Source organism: Phascolarctos cinereus, unplaced genomic scaffold, assembly GCF_003287225.1.
Source record: "Phascolarctos cinereus isolate Bilbo 61053 unplaced genomic scaffold, phaCin_HiC Scaffold_726;HRSCAF=1367, whole genome shotgun sequence".
NCBI classification, from domain to species: Eukaryota; Metazoa; Chordata; class Mammalia; order Diprotodontia; family Phascolarctidae; genus Phascolarctos; species Phascolarctos cinereus.
In genome coordinates, this window is record NW_027556098.1 from 307,473,033 (window position 1) to 307,490,144 (window position 17,112).

Sequence of the window (17,112 nt, forward strand, 5' to 3'; positions counted from 1 at the left end):
GATACACACACACACACACACACACACACACACACACACACCACACACACACACACACACACTGCCTCATTAATATTCTGTTGTTCTCGGCCATTTGCTGCTGGGACTGTGTGTTTAGCGTCCGCAGCTGTGTTTGGTAGGTTAGTCCAGCCGAGCTCTTGGCATTGATGAATCCCTGATTCACACGGCTCATCATATAATAAACTCTCAGCTGTGCAGAAGGAAGGGGGTTGGGAGGGAAGGGCCAGGGAAATGAAAGGGGTGGGGGCAGGGAGGATGGGGATTGGGATTGACCCTGCTAGTGAAACCATCAGGTAAGGAGATCTAAGAGCAGGGGGTCACAGGTGCACTGTGCAGGCCAGAGGGGGCTCTAATTAGTCTCGTTTGTCCCGCACTTAATGTCAAGCTCATTAAGAAGGCTACAGAGTTAATCAAGGTACCACAAATTGGATTTTTAGTTCTGCAGCCAGTTTTGTGTACATTATGGAGACTCGGATGCGATTAACTCTCAGAGAGAGAGGACTTCAGGCCAGGTGTTCGTGGTGCCTTGAAATCTCTCTTACATGCTCTTCCTCACCCCACCTTTTCTCTCTGTTTCTCTCCCATCCTTCTTCTGCTTCTCCTCCCCCTCCATTGCCCCTTCTCCCCGTCACCTTCTTCCCCTCTCCCAATCACCTTCTTTTTATTTCCTTAGGCTGTAGATTCTATATTTAAAGTAATTTAACATGTAATCTAATTCAAAATTAAATTCACTAAAATCTAAACGGATATACAACTCAGACTTAACACCCTACCCCCTTCTTTTTAAACTGTCATGGCCTCCAGAGGAAAAAATATGAGTTGGCAGGTCCTTGCTGAGTGGCCCCAGATGACTTTTAATTACTGGCCTGATTGGGATTCTTCATGGTCCTTATTTAATTTATTTATTTATATCTTAATGAGGATGCTGAATCCTTGATTAAACCTCTAATGATTGGAGATTCATGGAAGATTTGAGTTAGATTTGAGACAGCAACATACAGCCACACAGGCAGATACAGAGAGGCAGTGTCACATGGGTACAAACAGAAAGACCCACATTGTCTTTAGACACATAAGTGTGTACACAAACATATACAGCTCGTTAATGCCAAAGACTGAATTGGCCCAAACCTACTTGAAATTTGAAGAAGTCAAGGGTTCTTGTTACTAGTCTGGCCTTAGCAAGGGAAAGAGTTAAGGGGGTAGGGGTGGGGGTGGGTCACCATCTAGGTCAAGGTTTCTTAACCTGGATCCCACAGATAGATTTCAAGGGTCCTTAAACTATGGGGGAAAATTCCATCTTTCTTTTCACTAACTCTAACTGAAATTTAGTATTTCCTTCAATTACTTTTATTTAAAAAAACAACAACAACAACAAAACATGATTCTGAGAATAGGTCCGTCCATATATTTCCCCAGACCATCAAAGGGGGTCCATGGCATACAAAATGGTTAAGAACCCCATGCCTAGGCCTTGGTCAGCTCTCAGATCTAAATTTTAAGGAATCACTTGGTCATCATTTACTTCCCAGGACCTTCCCATCAATTGCTACCTGGCCAGGGTCAGAGAGGGTGATGGGAAGGATCTCTCTGCTCTCCCAGCCTCCCTTACTACCCATGGATATGGCCCTCTTTCCCCTCTCCAAGTCCTCAGAGCTATTTGCATGATATCTCCCACAAACCAAAGACAGTACGTGAATGAGCAAGCTTCAGCATCCGATCCCCACAGAGCTTTAAAAACCCTTTGGAGTCATCAGAGGGATGAGGATTTATGTGGACATGGGAGCCCTAATTTGGGAGGGGAGAGTTTTGGTTAGAGGCCCGAGGTGGCAGGGGTAGGATGCGGGAGGGGGGGACATTTGAGAGGGAAAGAGAGTAAAATATCATTTTAAAGAGGAAGTGAAGGCACAGGCATGTGAGTCTATAACGAGAGGGACAATTTATGCCCAGGCACGAGTGCAGTTTGACATGGGAATAATGAAAAAACGTAGGTCATTGTGGATGACTTAAACCTTCAGCAGCTGAAGAAAACGTATGAAATGCAGAGGACATTACACGGTTGGCAGCCCCGCACATCTGCAGAGGGACAAGTGAAATACAGAGAGCCATTCTTTACCATAAACTGTGGTTGTGGGAGATGCAGCCCAGAGAAATTGTAATTACAGTGACAAGACGAATCAGCGATATTTAAATATTCATGAACAAAGTCTGGGGTGATCAATCTGTCTTTATTGTCTGCTCCTTCACTCCCGTAATAAGTAAGTAGCTGGAATTCTCACCTTTCATCCTGAGAGGATCCCACTGCTGGAACGAAATCCCAAGTTTGTTAGGCCCTAGGCCATGTCTTCTGACCGTCAAGGGTGCTAAAGAGGGGTCGAGTGCTGTTGGACATGAGAAGGGTACTGATGGGATTGGTGGGGGGAGGCTATAATTGGACAGATGTTTTTTAAGCACTTGTTATGTTCAAGGCCCTGTAGGAATTCAAAAATAAAAATGGAATAACCCCTGCCCTCAAGATATTCCATTTTTTAGAGAGATTATACTATATACAAATAATTTGAAGACAGAGAATATTAACTGGGGCAGTCGTGGGCTGCTATGGGAGGCAGAACCTTAGATAAGACTAGAAAGAATCTAAGGGGTTCTAAGACGTAGAGGTGAGCAAGGTGCACCTGTCAGTGATGGGGGACAAATACATAGAGACAAGAATTGAATGTTGAGATAGAGCACTGGCCCTGAAGTCAGGAGTACCTGAGTTCAGATCCGGTCTCAGACCTAACACTTGATACTTACTGGCTATGTGACCCTGGGCAAGTCACTTAACCCCAATTGCCTTAAAAAAAAATTAAAAGAATGGAATGTTGAGTTTGGGGAACAGCTTAGTAGGCCAAAATGTAGACCATGTGAAAAAATGATTTGTATTGAGTCTGGAAAACTAGGTTGCAACAAAATTATGGAGAGCTTTCAATCCCAAGGTAATGTGTTTGAATTATTTCTCATGGACCAAGGAGGTTTCTCATGGGGTTGAGAGCAGTAAAAGGTGGAAGAATCCTTCACCCTGAACTCATAACCTAAGCTAACTTGTTGGCTTGGGAAAATAGATAAATTAGATAATAGCTAGCATTAATATAGTGCTTTATGAATTTTATCTCCTTTGATCCTCACAACAGCTCTGGAAGGAAAGTGCTGTTATTCTCATTTTACCGATGAGGACACCCAGGCTTAGAAGGGTATAGTAACTTGCCCGTCGTCACTCAGCTAGGAAGTCTGAGGCAGAATTTGAGCTCAGGTCTGCTCCACTCCACCTTCTTCATTGAGTCACCTAGCTAAAGGGAGAAAGGGACAAAGCATTAGGAGAGGTAGTATAATAAACCAGAGATGCATTGACATGGAGTCAAAATATCTGGATTAAAATCTCAGCTCCTACTTTATTAATATGGGCAGGTCACTTAATCTCCTAAACCTCAGTTTCCTCATTTGTAAAATGAGGAATAAATAGACTGCCTCCAGGCAAGTGCTTTATAAATTTTAAAGTGCTATAGAAGTGTTATAATATTTTATCATATAGATAACAGGGACATAAAAATATCATCATCATCATTGTATGTTATCCTTGGGCACTAGAGCTGCTCACCTCTAAAGGCCTCTATTCTGGTCACCTTTTGAACCTGTCTCAATTTTCCTTCATCAAACCTTCCAGGTATTCTGGGAAAAAGGTATACTCTACAGTAAAGTATTCATGGGCATGTCCTAGAGAGCAGGCAGGAGCTGTGCCCATGTAAGCAGAGGCGGCACCATGAGTATTTTGGGACAATGGAGATTATAAACTAACCTATCCCTTCTGTTCTTCCTCTTGCCTGTTCCACAGTCCCTACAGTTCTAAAAGGAGGAGGACAAGGAATTGTTATTTTTGTTGTTGTAGGGCAGCCAGGTGGCTCAGTGGATAGGGCACAGGGCCTAAAGTCAGGAAGATCTGAGTTCAAATTTGGCCTCAGACACTTACTAGCTGGGTGACCTTGGGCAAGTCACTTAACCTTGTTTGCCTCAGTTTCTCATCTGTAAAATGAGCTGGAGAAGGAAATGGCAAACCACTCCAATATCTTTGCCAAGGAAACCCCGAATAAGGTAACAAAGAGTCGGGCATGACTGAAATGACTGAATAACAACAACCCTTTGTGCCCCTGCAGGTGACCATCCATATGAATGCGAATTCTGTGGCAGCTGTTTCCGGGATGAGAGCACTCTCAAGAGCCATAAGCGTATCCACACGGGGGAAAAGCCCTATGAGTGCAATGGCTGTGGAAAGAAGTTTAGCCTCAAGCACCAGCTGGAGACCCACTATAGGGTCCATACAGGTACTGAGGGTCATCCAGCTGAGCGGAGAGATAGGGAGGCAGGGGAGAAGGAGACTTGCGAGGCACTGGGGCTCCAAGTTTGGAGGGGTAACAAGTGGTAGGAAATAGATAGTCAGCAGCTTGAGGCCAGACAAAGGGTCTTGTTATTGAAATTATAGACGGAAACAGTGTCTGCCTTCAAGCAGTGTGCATTCTGACAGGGAAGACAAAATTCAAACAGCTATGTACAAACAAGATATACGGTGTAAATTGGAGATAATCTCAGATTGAAGGCACTGGGATTAAGGAAGCCTGGGAAAAGCTTCTTGAAGAAGGTAGGATTTGAGCTGAGTCTTGAAAGAAGCCAAGAGGTAAAGAGGCAAGAAGAGAGGGTTCCAAACTGGGATATAGCCAGTGAAAATGCATGATTTGAGAGCTGGAATGTCCTGTACAAGGAATGTCAAGGAGGCCAGTGTCACTGTATGTCAGAGAATGGGGAGGGAAATGAGGTGCATGGAGACTGGAAAAATAGAAGGAGGCCAGGTTATGAAGGACTTGAAAAGACAAACCCAGGATTTTATATTTGATCCAGGAGGTGATAAGGAGCCACTGGAATTTATTGAATGAAGGTAGAGGTGAGAGTGACATGGTCAGACTTTTGTAGAGGAAGATATGTTGATAGTTGAGTGGAGAATGGAATGGAGTAGAGAGAGAATTGATAATCACAATAGTCCAGATGTGAGGTGATGAAGGTTCTGCTCTAGGGTGGTGGCAGTGTCAGAGGAGAGAAGGGCATACCTACAAGAGATGTTGTGAAAGAAGAGACAATTGATTTGGATATGGGTGTGTGAGACAAAGTGAAGAATCAATGATTGCTTGACACCTTGGATGATTGGAAGGATTGTGATGCCCTCAAAAGTAGTAGAGAATATGGGAAGAGGGGAGGGTTTGGGGAAAAGATAACAAGTTCAATTTGGGCATATTGAGTTTGAGGTATCCAACAGGCAAATGGAGATGCAAGACTGGAAGTCAGGATAGAGGTTAGAGCTGGATAAATTGATCTGAGGATCATCTGCCTAGAAATGATCATTGAATCGGTGGGGGCTGGGAGAAGAGAAGGCGGCCCAGGACCATGCACAATGTAGATGAAGATCCAGTAAAGGAGACAGAGAATGAGCAATTGGATAGGTAGAGGGTGGACCAGGACCATAAAAATCTAGAGAAAAGAGTATCAAGGGGAAGAGAGAAATCAACAGTGTCAGAAGCTACAGAGAAGTCAAGAAGAATGGGGAATGAGAAAAGGCCATTACAATTAGCGATTAAGAGATTATTGGTAACTTTGGAGAGAGCAATTTCAGTTGAATGATGAAGTCAGAAGCCAGACTGCAGAGAGTTAAAAGAGTGAGAAGAAAGGAACTGGAGACCCCTTGAGAAGATGACCTTCTCAAGGAGTTTAGCTATAAAAGAGAGGAGTTGGATGAAACATGAGGGTTTTCTGAGGAGGGGGGAGACATGGTTGTGTTTGTAGGCACCAAGAAAGCATCCAGTAGAGGAGAGATTGGCAATTAGTGAGAATTGGGGAGAATAGAGAAGGAGATCTGCTAGAGAAGACAGAATGGAATGGGATGACTTGTACACATAGAAGGGTTTGCCGTAGCAAGGAGAAGGGCCACCTCTTCATCTTGTTTGTCTTTCATTCTTGAAGAAGACCATGACACCAGGAAGGTGATGCCATGACTTGTAAGTGAATTGGATTTAAGTGAGTGCAAAGTCACCAGCCTCACTCTCTCCTCCAGAGCCATCTGGGTCCGGTGGCAAGATATAGATCAGTACGACTGGAGATGGCTCCCACTTCTTCATGTAAGACAGAGGTGGAGGAGGAGATAGTGGCAGAAAGCATCTGAGTGGTATGTGATGAGCAGGAGGGTAGAAGAGAAGAGATCCCGGCCAGTGGCCTCACTTTGTTTTAGATGAGAGGGTGAAGGAAAGGGATCCATGGCAGATTTAAGGAGGATAAAAAGATCTGGAAAGCCTCTGGAGCCAAGTACCCCAGGTGGCAGATGTGGCCTAGCTCTTCTCCCCACTCCATGAGAGTTTGAGTGACTTTCCTTTGGGGGATTAATTTTATTTTGCTTTGATAGTATACAGTGTTCTTGTGTTCTTCCCAGTCACTCTTGCCTTGAATGACTTCCTCTGACCACTGAGGACAGTGAATGGGATAGTCTAAATGGATTAGGGAGGTGTAAAAGGATTGTTTTACCACAGTGAAGACCCATCTGAGATGATGAAACATGAATTTGTAGTGGACCAATTTAGTTGACTGACTTTCTCCAGCTTCACTTGGCAACCCATGAATAGGAGCAAAGGCAGTAGATGATGGGTATGATCTAAGACCGGACACTTAATAGGGGAAGATAAGTGATGAGATGAAGTGCCAAGGGACTTTTGAGTAGAAAATAGAGTAGAATTGAACTGGTTCTTTGAGTGAGCAAGATGGGGAAGGGAAGAGAGTGTAGCCATTGCAAGGGTGATAGCCTGGGAAAAAACTTAAGAGGGGGAGAAATTGAAAGTCATTGAGAGGATGAAGAACAGGATTAGGAGATATAAGCAGAGGAAAGGATGGAAGGATCAAAAATTGTGATCAGATAAAGGCATTTCAGAATTCATGAACATGAATGTGGAAGACTTACGGGTGATTGCAAGAGTAAGGATAGGACCACCTCTCTGTATAACTGAGGTGGGATGGAGAAGTATGTCATAGGAATTGAGTAAATTAAGGAAAGGGGGAGTATATCCATCTGTCCATCTATCTGTTGGTCTACCTCTCTGTCTATATCTGTCTGTCCATCTTTGTATCCTTCTTTCTATTCTGTCTGTCTTCTGTCTAGATGTCTGTCTGTCTATCTACCTATCCATTTAAGTCCCATAGTGTGAGGTCAGGAGTTGGAGAGGAGAGAAAGACTGGGGTAGTTACTGAACTCATTGAAGAAAGTAGGGGCAGGGGAATGGGACAAGGAATATTCTTACTCCCCTGACAACCAGTGAGTTGGGAGGGGCAAATTAAATGTAGAATTACAAGTGCTAGAAAGGTTGACCAGTAGTACCATGTCATCAGGAGGGAGTAAGGTCTCAGCTAATGCAAGAAAATAGAAGCAGTGATAAAGGAAGAAAGATTAAGATGAAAGCAAGTTTTTTTACTTATGGAGCAAGCCTTCCAGAGAGCACAGTGGAGGGGTGGGTAGATCTGGGCAGGAGAGGAGCCTCTTGAAAGAGATGCAGGATAAAACTCAAAAGCTTATGGAAGTGAAGGTTGAAAACTAAAAATAAATAAATAAATTTTTAAAAAATATGTAATTGGGGAAAAAATAAACCTTTTGTATAAAAATTTTTTAAAAGCACATAAAAAAATAAAATCCTGTCAAAAAAGAAATAAATTTTTACTTAATTCAGCAGACAACAATATATTTATAATGCATGATCCCTGGGGAAGAAAGGCAAAATAACAATAAAAAGTAACTAAAGTTGATAAAAAAAAATGGTTGGTAAAAAAAAATAGAGATATGCAGGAAAGGGGAGTGGGCAGTACAGGTTTTACACAGTGAATTTTTAAAAATGAATTGAGGCTGAACTGAATACTAGTTTGGAGGTTAGCCTGAGGGTTGAGTTTAGCCTTGAGGTTAGAGGTCAAGCTGGATTGAGTTTGACTGAGGCTAAGATAGTTAAAGGTTAGGTTGAGGGCAGGACATATTGAGATAAAAATAAGGCTTGTTATATACAGGTGGGTCAGCACCTTTTACTTCGGTGGAAAGAATGAGTATAGCAGTCCAAATTTCATCAGGAAGATTGTAGGGAAGTGGAGTTTTCATACATGTACATACGTACACATACATACATATATCCATATGTATATATGTGTATATGTTACATAACATATGTTATATATCATATATTATATAACATGTATGTCTGTGTGTGTGTGTGTGTGTGTGTGTGTGTGTGTGTGTGTGTGTGTATGTATGTATGTATACTTGCTTCCAGAGACAAGAAACATTGCAACCTGGTAAGCTAAAAAGTCTTTGTCATCTCCTCTGCATAGGAGAGACTTCTCTGTTGGAATGGGGAGAGGCTGGCTTGTCGAGAGGCAGGGGGTGGGATTCAGTGACCTCTGGATGGTCCTGCTGGCTTAAGGGAATCTGTTTGTCTATGGAAAGAGCCAGACAGGGAGGAGGAGGCCACGTCCACAGCTCAGTTGTCCTACTTGTATTCTTTTGGAGCTCTAACCGTACAGAGCTTCCTGGTACCTGGAGAGGATGGTAGGAATCCTCATTGCTGATGCCCACAACAACCCAAAGGCCACTGGAGTCTCAAGGCTCCTACAGCCCTTTGCTCAAGATGTGGCTGGGGCTGGCAGATCATTAAATGCATTGGTGGTAACTATTGTAAATAGCAGATCAATAGTTAGATCACTTTGGCTGTTCATTACTTCATTATTTGTGGGTCCTCTGCACAGAGTGAGTATCAATATCCAGACGGCTGGCCAGTTAATTACTGTATTGAAGCAAGTTTCCCTCTGATTCTCAGCTCAGCTCCAGGAGGCTGTAGCAGAGGGAAGAAATAGGGGAATCTGAGATAGGGCTTAACATTGTCTAGGCAGGTCCCCATCCTCTCTGTCTCCTGGTCACACTGAGTGCCAGGGTCTCCTTGACTTCAAATAACTCCAGAGGAAACCTGGAGGGTCTGCCAGGTCTAAACAAATTGAATAGCCATGACTCACCCTTATCATCTTCCCACCATCCTATAGAGTATCCCCTTCCTTAACCCCACCCCAAGTTTTGGCCTGGAGATTATTACAATCTAGGCAATGGGACTCCTTGATCCTTACCTTCTTTTCTGTGAGGGATCTCACTGTTCTCTTTCTTGATTCCCTTTCCCTTCAGTGGGAGAGGAGGGAGGAGAAGGCACCTCTACAGTGGAGAGAGGTTTCTGGGAAACTGTAGAGTATAGGGACAGAGAGTCTCTTGGAGCATCTGATCCATTTTTCTTTTTCACTTGTCCCGCCCTCTGTCCCCTGCCAGGTGAGAAGCCCTTTGAGTGTAAGCTCTGTCACCAGCGTTCCCGGGACTACTCCGCCATGATCAAACACCTGAGAACACACAATGGCGCCTCCCCCTACCAATGTACCATCTGCACCGAGTACTGCCCCAGCCTCTCGTCCATGCAGAAGCACATGAAGGGCCACAAGCCTGAGGAGATCCCACCTGACTGGAGGATCGAGAAGACTTACCTCTATTTGTGTTACGTGTGAAAGGCACTCCAGGGGAGTAGGAAGAGGAGGAAGTGGAAGAAGTGAGAGAGAGATGGAATCACTGAAGGACTGCACACACACACACATATACACACGCGCGCGCGCACACACACACACACACACACACACACACACACACACACACGAGAAAAGAAGAAAAAGAGGGCTGGATTGATAACTCTTGTTTGACCTTGGTATCTATACAAGATTCTCTCTCAAGGCTCGTGCCATGGGGCTGGGTGCCTCAGGTCACAGGTGTGGCCCACTCTGGGACAGCCTAAGTGATTTTCATTTGGGGGGTTTGTTTTATTCTGCTTTGATGGTGTTCTTGTATTCTTCCCTGTCATCCTTGCCTTGAATGCTTCTTCCTCTGACCAGGAGCCAAGTTTAGGGAAGTGGGGGTAGGGTACATCTGGCCCAGAGCTAGGCAGGCTCATTGATCTCCACACAACTGCTGCCTGACTCTCCTCAGACAGAGGTTGAGGGGTGGGGCACTACAAATCTGGAGCTGGGGATAAGGAGATTGGATGGTAGGGTAGATGGAGTTTGTCATCTGCTATAGAATAACAGTGCTAGCTGGCTAGGTCCTGCCCCCTTCCTCCCACCATGCACGCGCACACACGCCCACATACACACACACACACACACACACACACACACACACACACAAAATCTTGGCTACTTTCTTCTCTCCTTTCCTATATCTAGTAGTCCTCTGTGATATGAAGCTGTCTTATACCTTCCCACCCACACTGCCTTCCCTAGGTTCCAGTACCCAAAGTCTCTAGACACCCCCTTATATACTGAGCCTTCCAGGGGTGAAACGTCACCCTCTCTACCCAACTCTTCTTTAGGAACAACTGTCTCTGATGCATGGCTCAGCCTCTCCCCACCCACTTTGCCATGCTGCTATTCTTAATAGCAAGAAACAGGACAACAGCCCACCCTCACTTAGCCCCACTAGGGGCAGGACTGCCCCTAGAAATTGAAAAAAAGAAACATGAAAACACACACACACACACACACACACACACACACACACACATACATACAGACACAGTCCCCACAAATCCCACAGTCAATTTTTATTGGGGAAGGTTACACTCAACTCAGTTCAAGAACAAATATTTATTAAGCACCTACTATGTGCATGACAGGTGCCAGGTATAACAAAGATTAAAAAAAAAGAACAATCCCTGTCTTCTAGGAGCTTATAATCTATACAGAAATGGGTTGTTTCCTAAGGGAAATACTTAGAGGACATCCACATTCCACCCCCAAGCCTAGTGTGCCTCCGTATCTGGAGGAGGAAGAAGGTGGGTGGGTTGTGTGGTCTCTTAGAGTGTGCAGGAAGGCAGAGAAACAGCTCCCCAGTCAGCGGTAGGATCGGTTCCCAAGGGCCTCCAGGAAGGATAGTGCTGGGGTACCTAAGCCCTGGGCCTCATCTTTCTCTAACCCAGGCCTTCTGCCCCCACTTGCTGCACCCCTGAATCTGCCAAGGATTGGAAGAGGAGGAGGAGGCGGCTTTTTACTCTCGTTGCATTTTGCTTCTTTTCATGACCCCCCTTCCAATTCTCTTTCTCTCTGCGTTTAGCACATTGTACTTGAATTACCTCAGTTTTTTTGTGACCTCATGAGCTTTTCCCCCATGTATGTGTGGATTTGTTTTGATTGTTACTGGGTTGTGTTTTTTTTTAAGGGAAGGGGTTGGTCTTTTTCTTGTGTAAAGTTGTAATTGTTTTCACAAACTTTGGTTGTGATCTTCCATCCCCATAGCACCCACTACTTATCCCCTGCCCGCCTTCCCTCCACCCCCAGCCCCTGGAGGGGCCAAGGGATGGCAGTGCTCAGGATGGGAGAGTAAAGTCTTTTTAGTGCAGGGGAAAGTGGGAGGACTCTGCTGGGAGTCCCCAGGGGCTTAAAATAGTCACCTACCAGCCTGGCCTTTGTGAGTATGGCAGAGCTGCCCAGTAGTGAAACCGGGCTGTTTGCAAGGTCCATCCATTAAAGCGGGCCTCAAACTCCTTTAAAAAAGCTGACCTTTCCCACATTTCTAGTCATTCAGGCTTCCAGGTCTGGATTATTTGGATTACTGTAGCTCTGGCCCCTGGTGTGCATTATCATTACCAAAACTGGTATTTTTTTTCCTAGGCCAGTCTGGTGAGAAACTAAGATTTTGTTGTTTGGGGGGTTTTATTTTGTCTGTTTTGGTTTTGGTCGGGGGAGGGATTTTTTTTTCTGAAAGCTACCTCTTACGTTCGTTTGTCCAGTTCTTTCTGTTCTTTTTCCCGTCTTCCCCATCCCATCGTTCTGCTCCCTTCCCCCAATTTTGAAAGCACATTGGCAATATTTGTGTTTGCTTTGGGATGGGCTGCTGTTTCATCTCAGGCTTTATTTGCAATGATTGTGTGTGTGTGTGTGTATGTGTGTGTGTGTGTGTGTGTGTCTGTGTGTCTGTGTCTTTCTCTGGGAAAGTTGTGGCTGCATTTTAGCTATGTTTTAAAAAGTGATTTTTAAGGAAGCTGTATGTGACGGGGAGGATCATGAAGGAGAAAGGGAAGTTGGAGGGATGGGGTGCTGCTGTGACACCCCTCCATCCCCCTGCCTTTATGCTTCCTAACCACCCCATTCAACCTCGTCCACCAAATCTGAAGGCCTTAAAACTAGGGGGACAGGATTTGGAGGGTGGGGAGGAGTAATCACGAGACAAATAAGACCAGTCAGTGGTCAGGGGCAGGGGGTGAAGGTCAAGGGAGGATGCTATTTTGCAGTTAGCATGAAGACTTAGTGCTTTGGAAAGGAAAAAAAGAAGTTAAACTTGAAATATGTGACTAGGACAGTTGTTTTGTTTATAATGTGAAAAGAGAGTGGTATTATTTTGGGGAGGGGCAGATAGTAGAAAATTCATTATGCACTAAAGGTTCCTCACCCTGGGTCCCTTCCCTCTCCCGGGGAAGGAGGAAGCACTAAGTGGCCACCTGGTCCTACAAGTCCCAGAAACAAGGATTTTAAAGAAAGAGAACACAGTTTTATGGGGAAATAATCAAACTATTCCATAGGATTAGCAACTTTCCTCCTCTCCCCCACCCCCAATATCTCTAGACCCTCCCCATCTAATCTGGGTCACCCCTTCCCACTTCATAAAAGCTGAGAGGGTTGAGCTGATATTTACAAAGTGTAATATTTTTGTAATATTTGTTAATTCCTTTGTCAGTTCTCACAGAACCCTGCCCTTTTCTTTTGCAATGTGAATGGGGAAAAAGAAAAAAAAACAAAAACAAAATGAAAGTGTGTGCGCGCGCTGCTGAATGTGGGTGCTTTTTGTGTGTGCAGTTGTGTCTTGAAATCATGCAGTATTGTAGTAATCTGGTGTTACAGAATTGGATGGTACTAAATCAGAGCCAGCTGCCTCCCGGATGCCCCTAGGGCTCTGCAGATTCAGGGGCTTAGCCAGAAAGGGGTCAGGATGAGTTATGGTGTTTCACAAACATGTTTGCATAGGACTGGCACTGTATTCGCCACCCTGTGGAGGCCCAGCCACTCAAAACTGGAGTTGGGAGGACAGTGAAACCTACTTTTTCCTACCCCCCCCATTGTCTCCCATTATCCCCCAACCTAAAAAGAGAGATCTGAATTTTCCACGGCCTGGTTAGCTTTGGGGGTAGAATGTAGGATAAGCAGTGAGAAAACGTTTTGAACTTTCTGCCTTTGTAGAATAGGACATACAAGCCTGGGCCTTTGAATTTCGTAGGAATGGAGGAGGATTTGGGACTGGGAGGGTGAAGAGAGACTTCTCTCTTTCTTTCCAGTTGGGTCTCAGAGTTTTGTTTTCCTTTTTCCCAACTAGAGTTCTCTCTCCTCCTCTCTCCTCCTCTCTCCTCCTCTCCTCTCCTCTCTTCTCCTCTCTTCTCCCCTCTCTCTCCTCTCCCTCTTTCTTCCCTTTCCTTCTCTCTCTCTCTCTCTCTCTCTCTCTCTCTCTCTCTCTCTCTCTCTCTCTCTCTCTCTCTCTCTCTCTCTCTCTCTCTCTCTCTCTCCTCCCTCCCTCCCTCCCTCTCTCTCCCTTTCCTCTCACTCTCCCCTCCCCAGCCCCTTTCTCCCCTCAACTCCCTTCAGCTTTGCTACTGCTAATAGCCAGCCCCTGCTGGCTACTGCCTTACACCTTCGTAGTGAAACTCTTCCAGATGGAAAGCCAGAAAAGTTCTGAGCGTTTTCTCTTGCCTCACAGATTGTGATTCTCTTGGTCCTCCTAGGTTACTTGTGGCATTCCCCTCACATTCATGTGCTGCCTTTCCTGTTTGCTCCCTCAATCATTTGAAGCATTAATATCCTATGTACATATAGGATAGACATATATAAAATCTATCTATCTATATATATGTATATATAGAGAGATCTATCTATATATATGGAGAGAGATATAAACAAGTCAAACCCCTCCCGCTTAGTAGTTGCCAAGGATGTGGTGGTTTTAAAAAATTTTTTTAAAAGGTGGGAAAAAAGTTGTTGGGTAACCAGGGGGCACTGTGGACTCCCTGATTTCAGTACAATCCAAGGATGTAACATAGGCTTGTTTAATCTTTGTGCCTGAACAGTTGTTTTTTTTTAATGTTTAGAAGAAAAGGAAAAAAAAAACTGCTGCAATTCCTCACAAGTGTATGGTACCTTTCTAGAATCCATTGATTGGTACAACCAGCTGCAGGGATGTCCCAGGAGAGGGGAGGAGGACCACGGGCTCGCTCCCTCTTTGGGGAGTGAGAGGTGGCCTTCGTTGAGCTCCATCCTTGGGAAGATTGGAACCATGTTCTGAAGCCCTGATGTAGGAGGATCCAAAGGAACCAGGATGTGAGTGATCTGGGACAAAAAAACAATAATAATAATAATTTAAAAAAGACCAAACTGTGCCCCAGAGGGAAAAGGTGTCCGATCAGTTGGGAATGTTGGGGTCTGTTTTCCCTGATCCATTTTGTCTCCCCACTTCCCTAGTTCTTCCTCCTTTCCTTCCTCCCTCCTGGACCTTCTACTGCCCTGAAGCCTCCAGGCACAGGGTGCCCAGGGGCAGAATGGAGGCATTTATCTGGATATTTCAGGAAAACAACAATAACAACAACACACGGACAAACTCTGCTTTGGTGTGAATGGTGGTGGTGAAGAAATCTTGAGTGAGCCAGAAGAGGGGGATAGAAGGAGAAACTGGAAGGTGGGATGAGGGGGGAAGGGGGTGGGAAGAGAATGGCTAATAGGCCAGCTAGCATGACACTGCCTCCCTCCCAGGCCACCCTGGGCCATCCCACTGTGCAGACAGGGTACCAACCTCTTGGTGTCTATCATAGTGTTTGTTCACATAGTGTTATGCATGATCTTTTTAAGGTTAAGAATCCACAGTAAAACACTGTGGAATCCTATCCATATATATATATATACATATATATATATAAAAATAAATATAAATATATATGTAAATTATAGCACTGAGGGCCGCCGCCCTGCTGGACCAAGCAAAACTAAACCTTTTGGTTTGGGTGTTTCTTGTTTTGTTTTCATTTTGTTGGTTTTGTTTTCGTTTTCATGGCTTGTCTTACGTCGAGACAGCACAAGTGCCAGTCCCGATTGCTCTGTATTACAAAATAGTGTTTTTAATTAATTGATGTTCTAGTTAATGTCTACCTCAGCACCTCCTCTTAGCCTAATTTTAGGAGGTTGCCCAATTTTGTTTCTTCAATTTTACTGGTTCCTTTTTTTTTTGTACAAAAATCTGTCTTTCTCCCACCTCCCTCTTTCTCTCTTCTCTTCCCTTTCTCTTCCTTCCTTTCCTCTCTCTCCTTCCCCTTTCCTTCCTTTTTTCCCCCTCCTCCCCGCCCTCCCTTCTCTCCCCTCGCAGTCAGTCCTGCTTGCCAGCCCTCTCTGTCCTAGTACAGAAGCAGTTCGCTCGAAGTTGTGCGGTCCGGGTTGCAGCTTTCCGCATCTGCCTTCGTTCCATGTAGATTGACTCGTTTCTTTGTAACTTCAGTGTTTCTGACAAGAGAAAAAAAAAAAAGAAAAAAGAAAAAAATGAATTTACTGCTGCAGGTTTTTTTCTCTCTCCATGTGTCACTAAGTGAAGTTTGTGCCTTCTATAGCAAAGAGAATATTTTTTACATCCTACTAACAGTAGATTTTTTGTAGTGAACATTTTTTGTATTTTTATTTATAAGTCTCATAAGAAAAATAGCAATGTTCAGTTGTATACCTTGAATCTGCAGTTAGAAAAAAGAATAAAGTTAATTCAGTTGTCTCTGGCTGGGCTGTCATTTTTTAAAAAATTCTTCCCCTTTTAAAAAAATATCCTTTTCTGCCGTTTGTAGCTGAGGAACTAGGACCTCTTTCCCTAGCTGGGATGTAGTGGGGGTGGGAAGGGAGCTAATTCATCTCCAAATTCTCACGTAGTCTTGAAGTTCTGAGTTCTTTTTTTCCTAGTAGCAAAATCTGGTAGTAATAAACTTCCATTTTTATTAAAGAGCCCTGGTACTACTGAGCTGAATGCAAAAGACAGAGAATAAACTTTGGGAGTGTGTGGCTGTTTGTGGGGTGACTGAGGATTTGAGGGGATGGGGGATGGGGAGGGAAGACCTTCAGATGACAGCCGCCTTAGCCAGGCAAATCAAGCAACAGAACCTCAAGCCTAGCCTCATCATTACTCAACATGAAAGATTTCCAGAAAGATCAATGGATAAAGTTTCCTGCCTTTCCGGGGGGAAGGGGTTCAGGCCAAAGCTTAATTCCTAAGCTCTCCCTTCCCTTCCCTTCCTCTTTTTCCTTGCTTGCAGAAACATCCCATGCACCCCCTTCCCTCATCCACTCTGGCAACTAAATCCTCATCCTATATTGTTAGGAGAGTCACAGAAAGTCAGACATGACTGAAATTACCCCACAACAGGATTGTTCAGGCCCTACTTGAAAGCCACATTATGCACCTAACTCCCTGCCTCTCAGAAGGCATGACTCTCCTACAGACCACAGATGGGCATCTCTCCTGTTCTGAGTTTCCTCCATAGAACAAGACTTCCTGGGCTCTCAGTTTCCTTTGCACTGACATTTAGAAAACCCAAGCATGACTGGGCTGTAGTTTACCATAGGTTGATAATGTTGGGTGGAATCAACCTGTGATCCCCAAGTGTTGGGGACAAGAGTTTCAATCTATTGCAGAGGGATTTTGTCATATCTGCCTGCTGTTTTGCCTCACAGACATGATTTGACCTTTGTAATAAGAAATAGTTTTATATATAGGTTCTGTTTTGCCAGACTTCTCAAACTCTCACTGCTAAATCTAGGTTGGAGCAGGGAAGGAGTATTTAACCTGCTGCCCTTACCTTCCCATCCCCAACTGCAAAGTATCATTCCAGATCACCTGAAAACATTTTCTTTTAGGGGAAAAAATGCCCTCCTTTCTTCTTCAGAGAAGGTTACCGGTTTTCT

General features: G+C 44.4%; 1 protein-coding gene across 3 annotated transcripts in view; it reads left to right on the plus strand.

The window, feature by feature from the left end:
• The window catches only part of ZBTB16 (zinc finger and BTB domain containing 16), a 248,894-nt gene extending 236,175 nt beyond the window's left edge, over nucleotides 1–12,719 (plus strand). For all 3 annotated transcript variants that reach the window (XM_020989734.2, XM_020989732.2, XM_020989733.2), the window contains exons 6-7: nucleotides 4,209–4,376; nucleotides 9,431–12,719. In XM_020989734.2, the coding sequence (XP_020845393.1) occupies nucleotides 4,209–4,376; nucleotides 9,431–9,660 (398 nt within the window). In that variant the 3' untranslated portion in view covers nucleotides 9,661–12,719. The remainder of the gene's footprint in view (nucleotides 1–4,208; nucleotides 4,377–9,430) is intronic.
• Nucleotides 12,720–17,112: the final 4,393 nt, after the last annotated feature.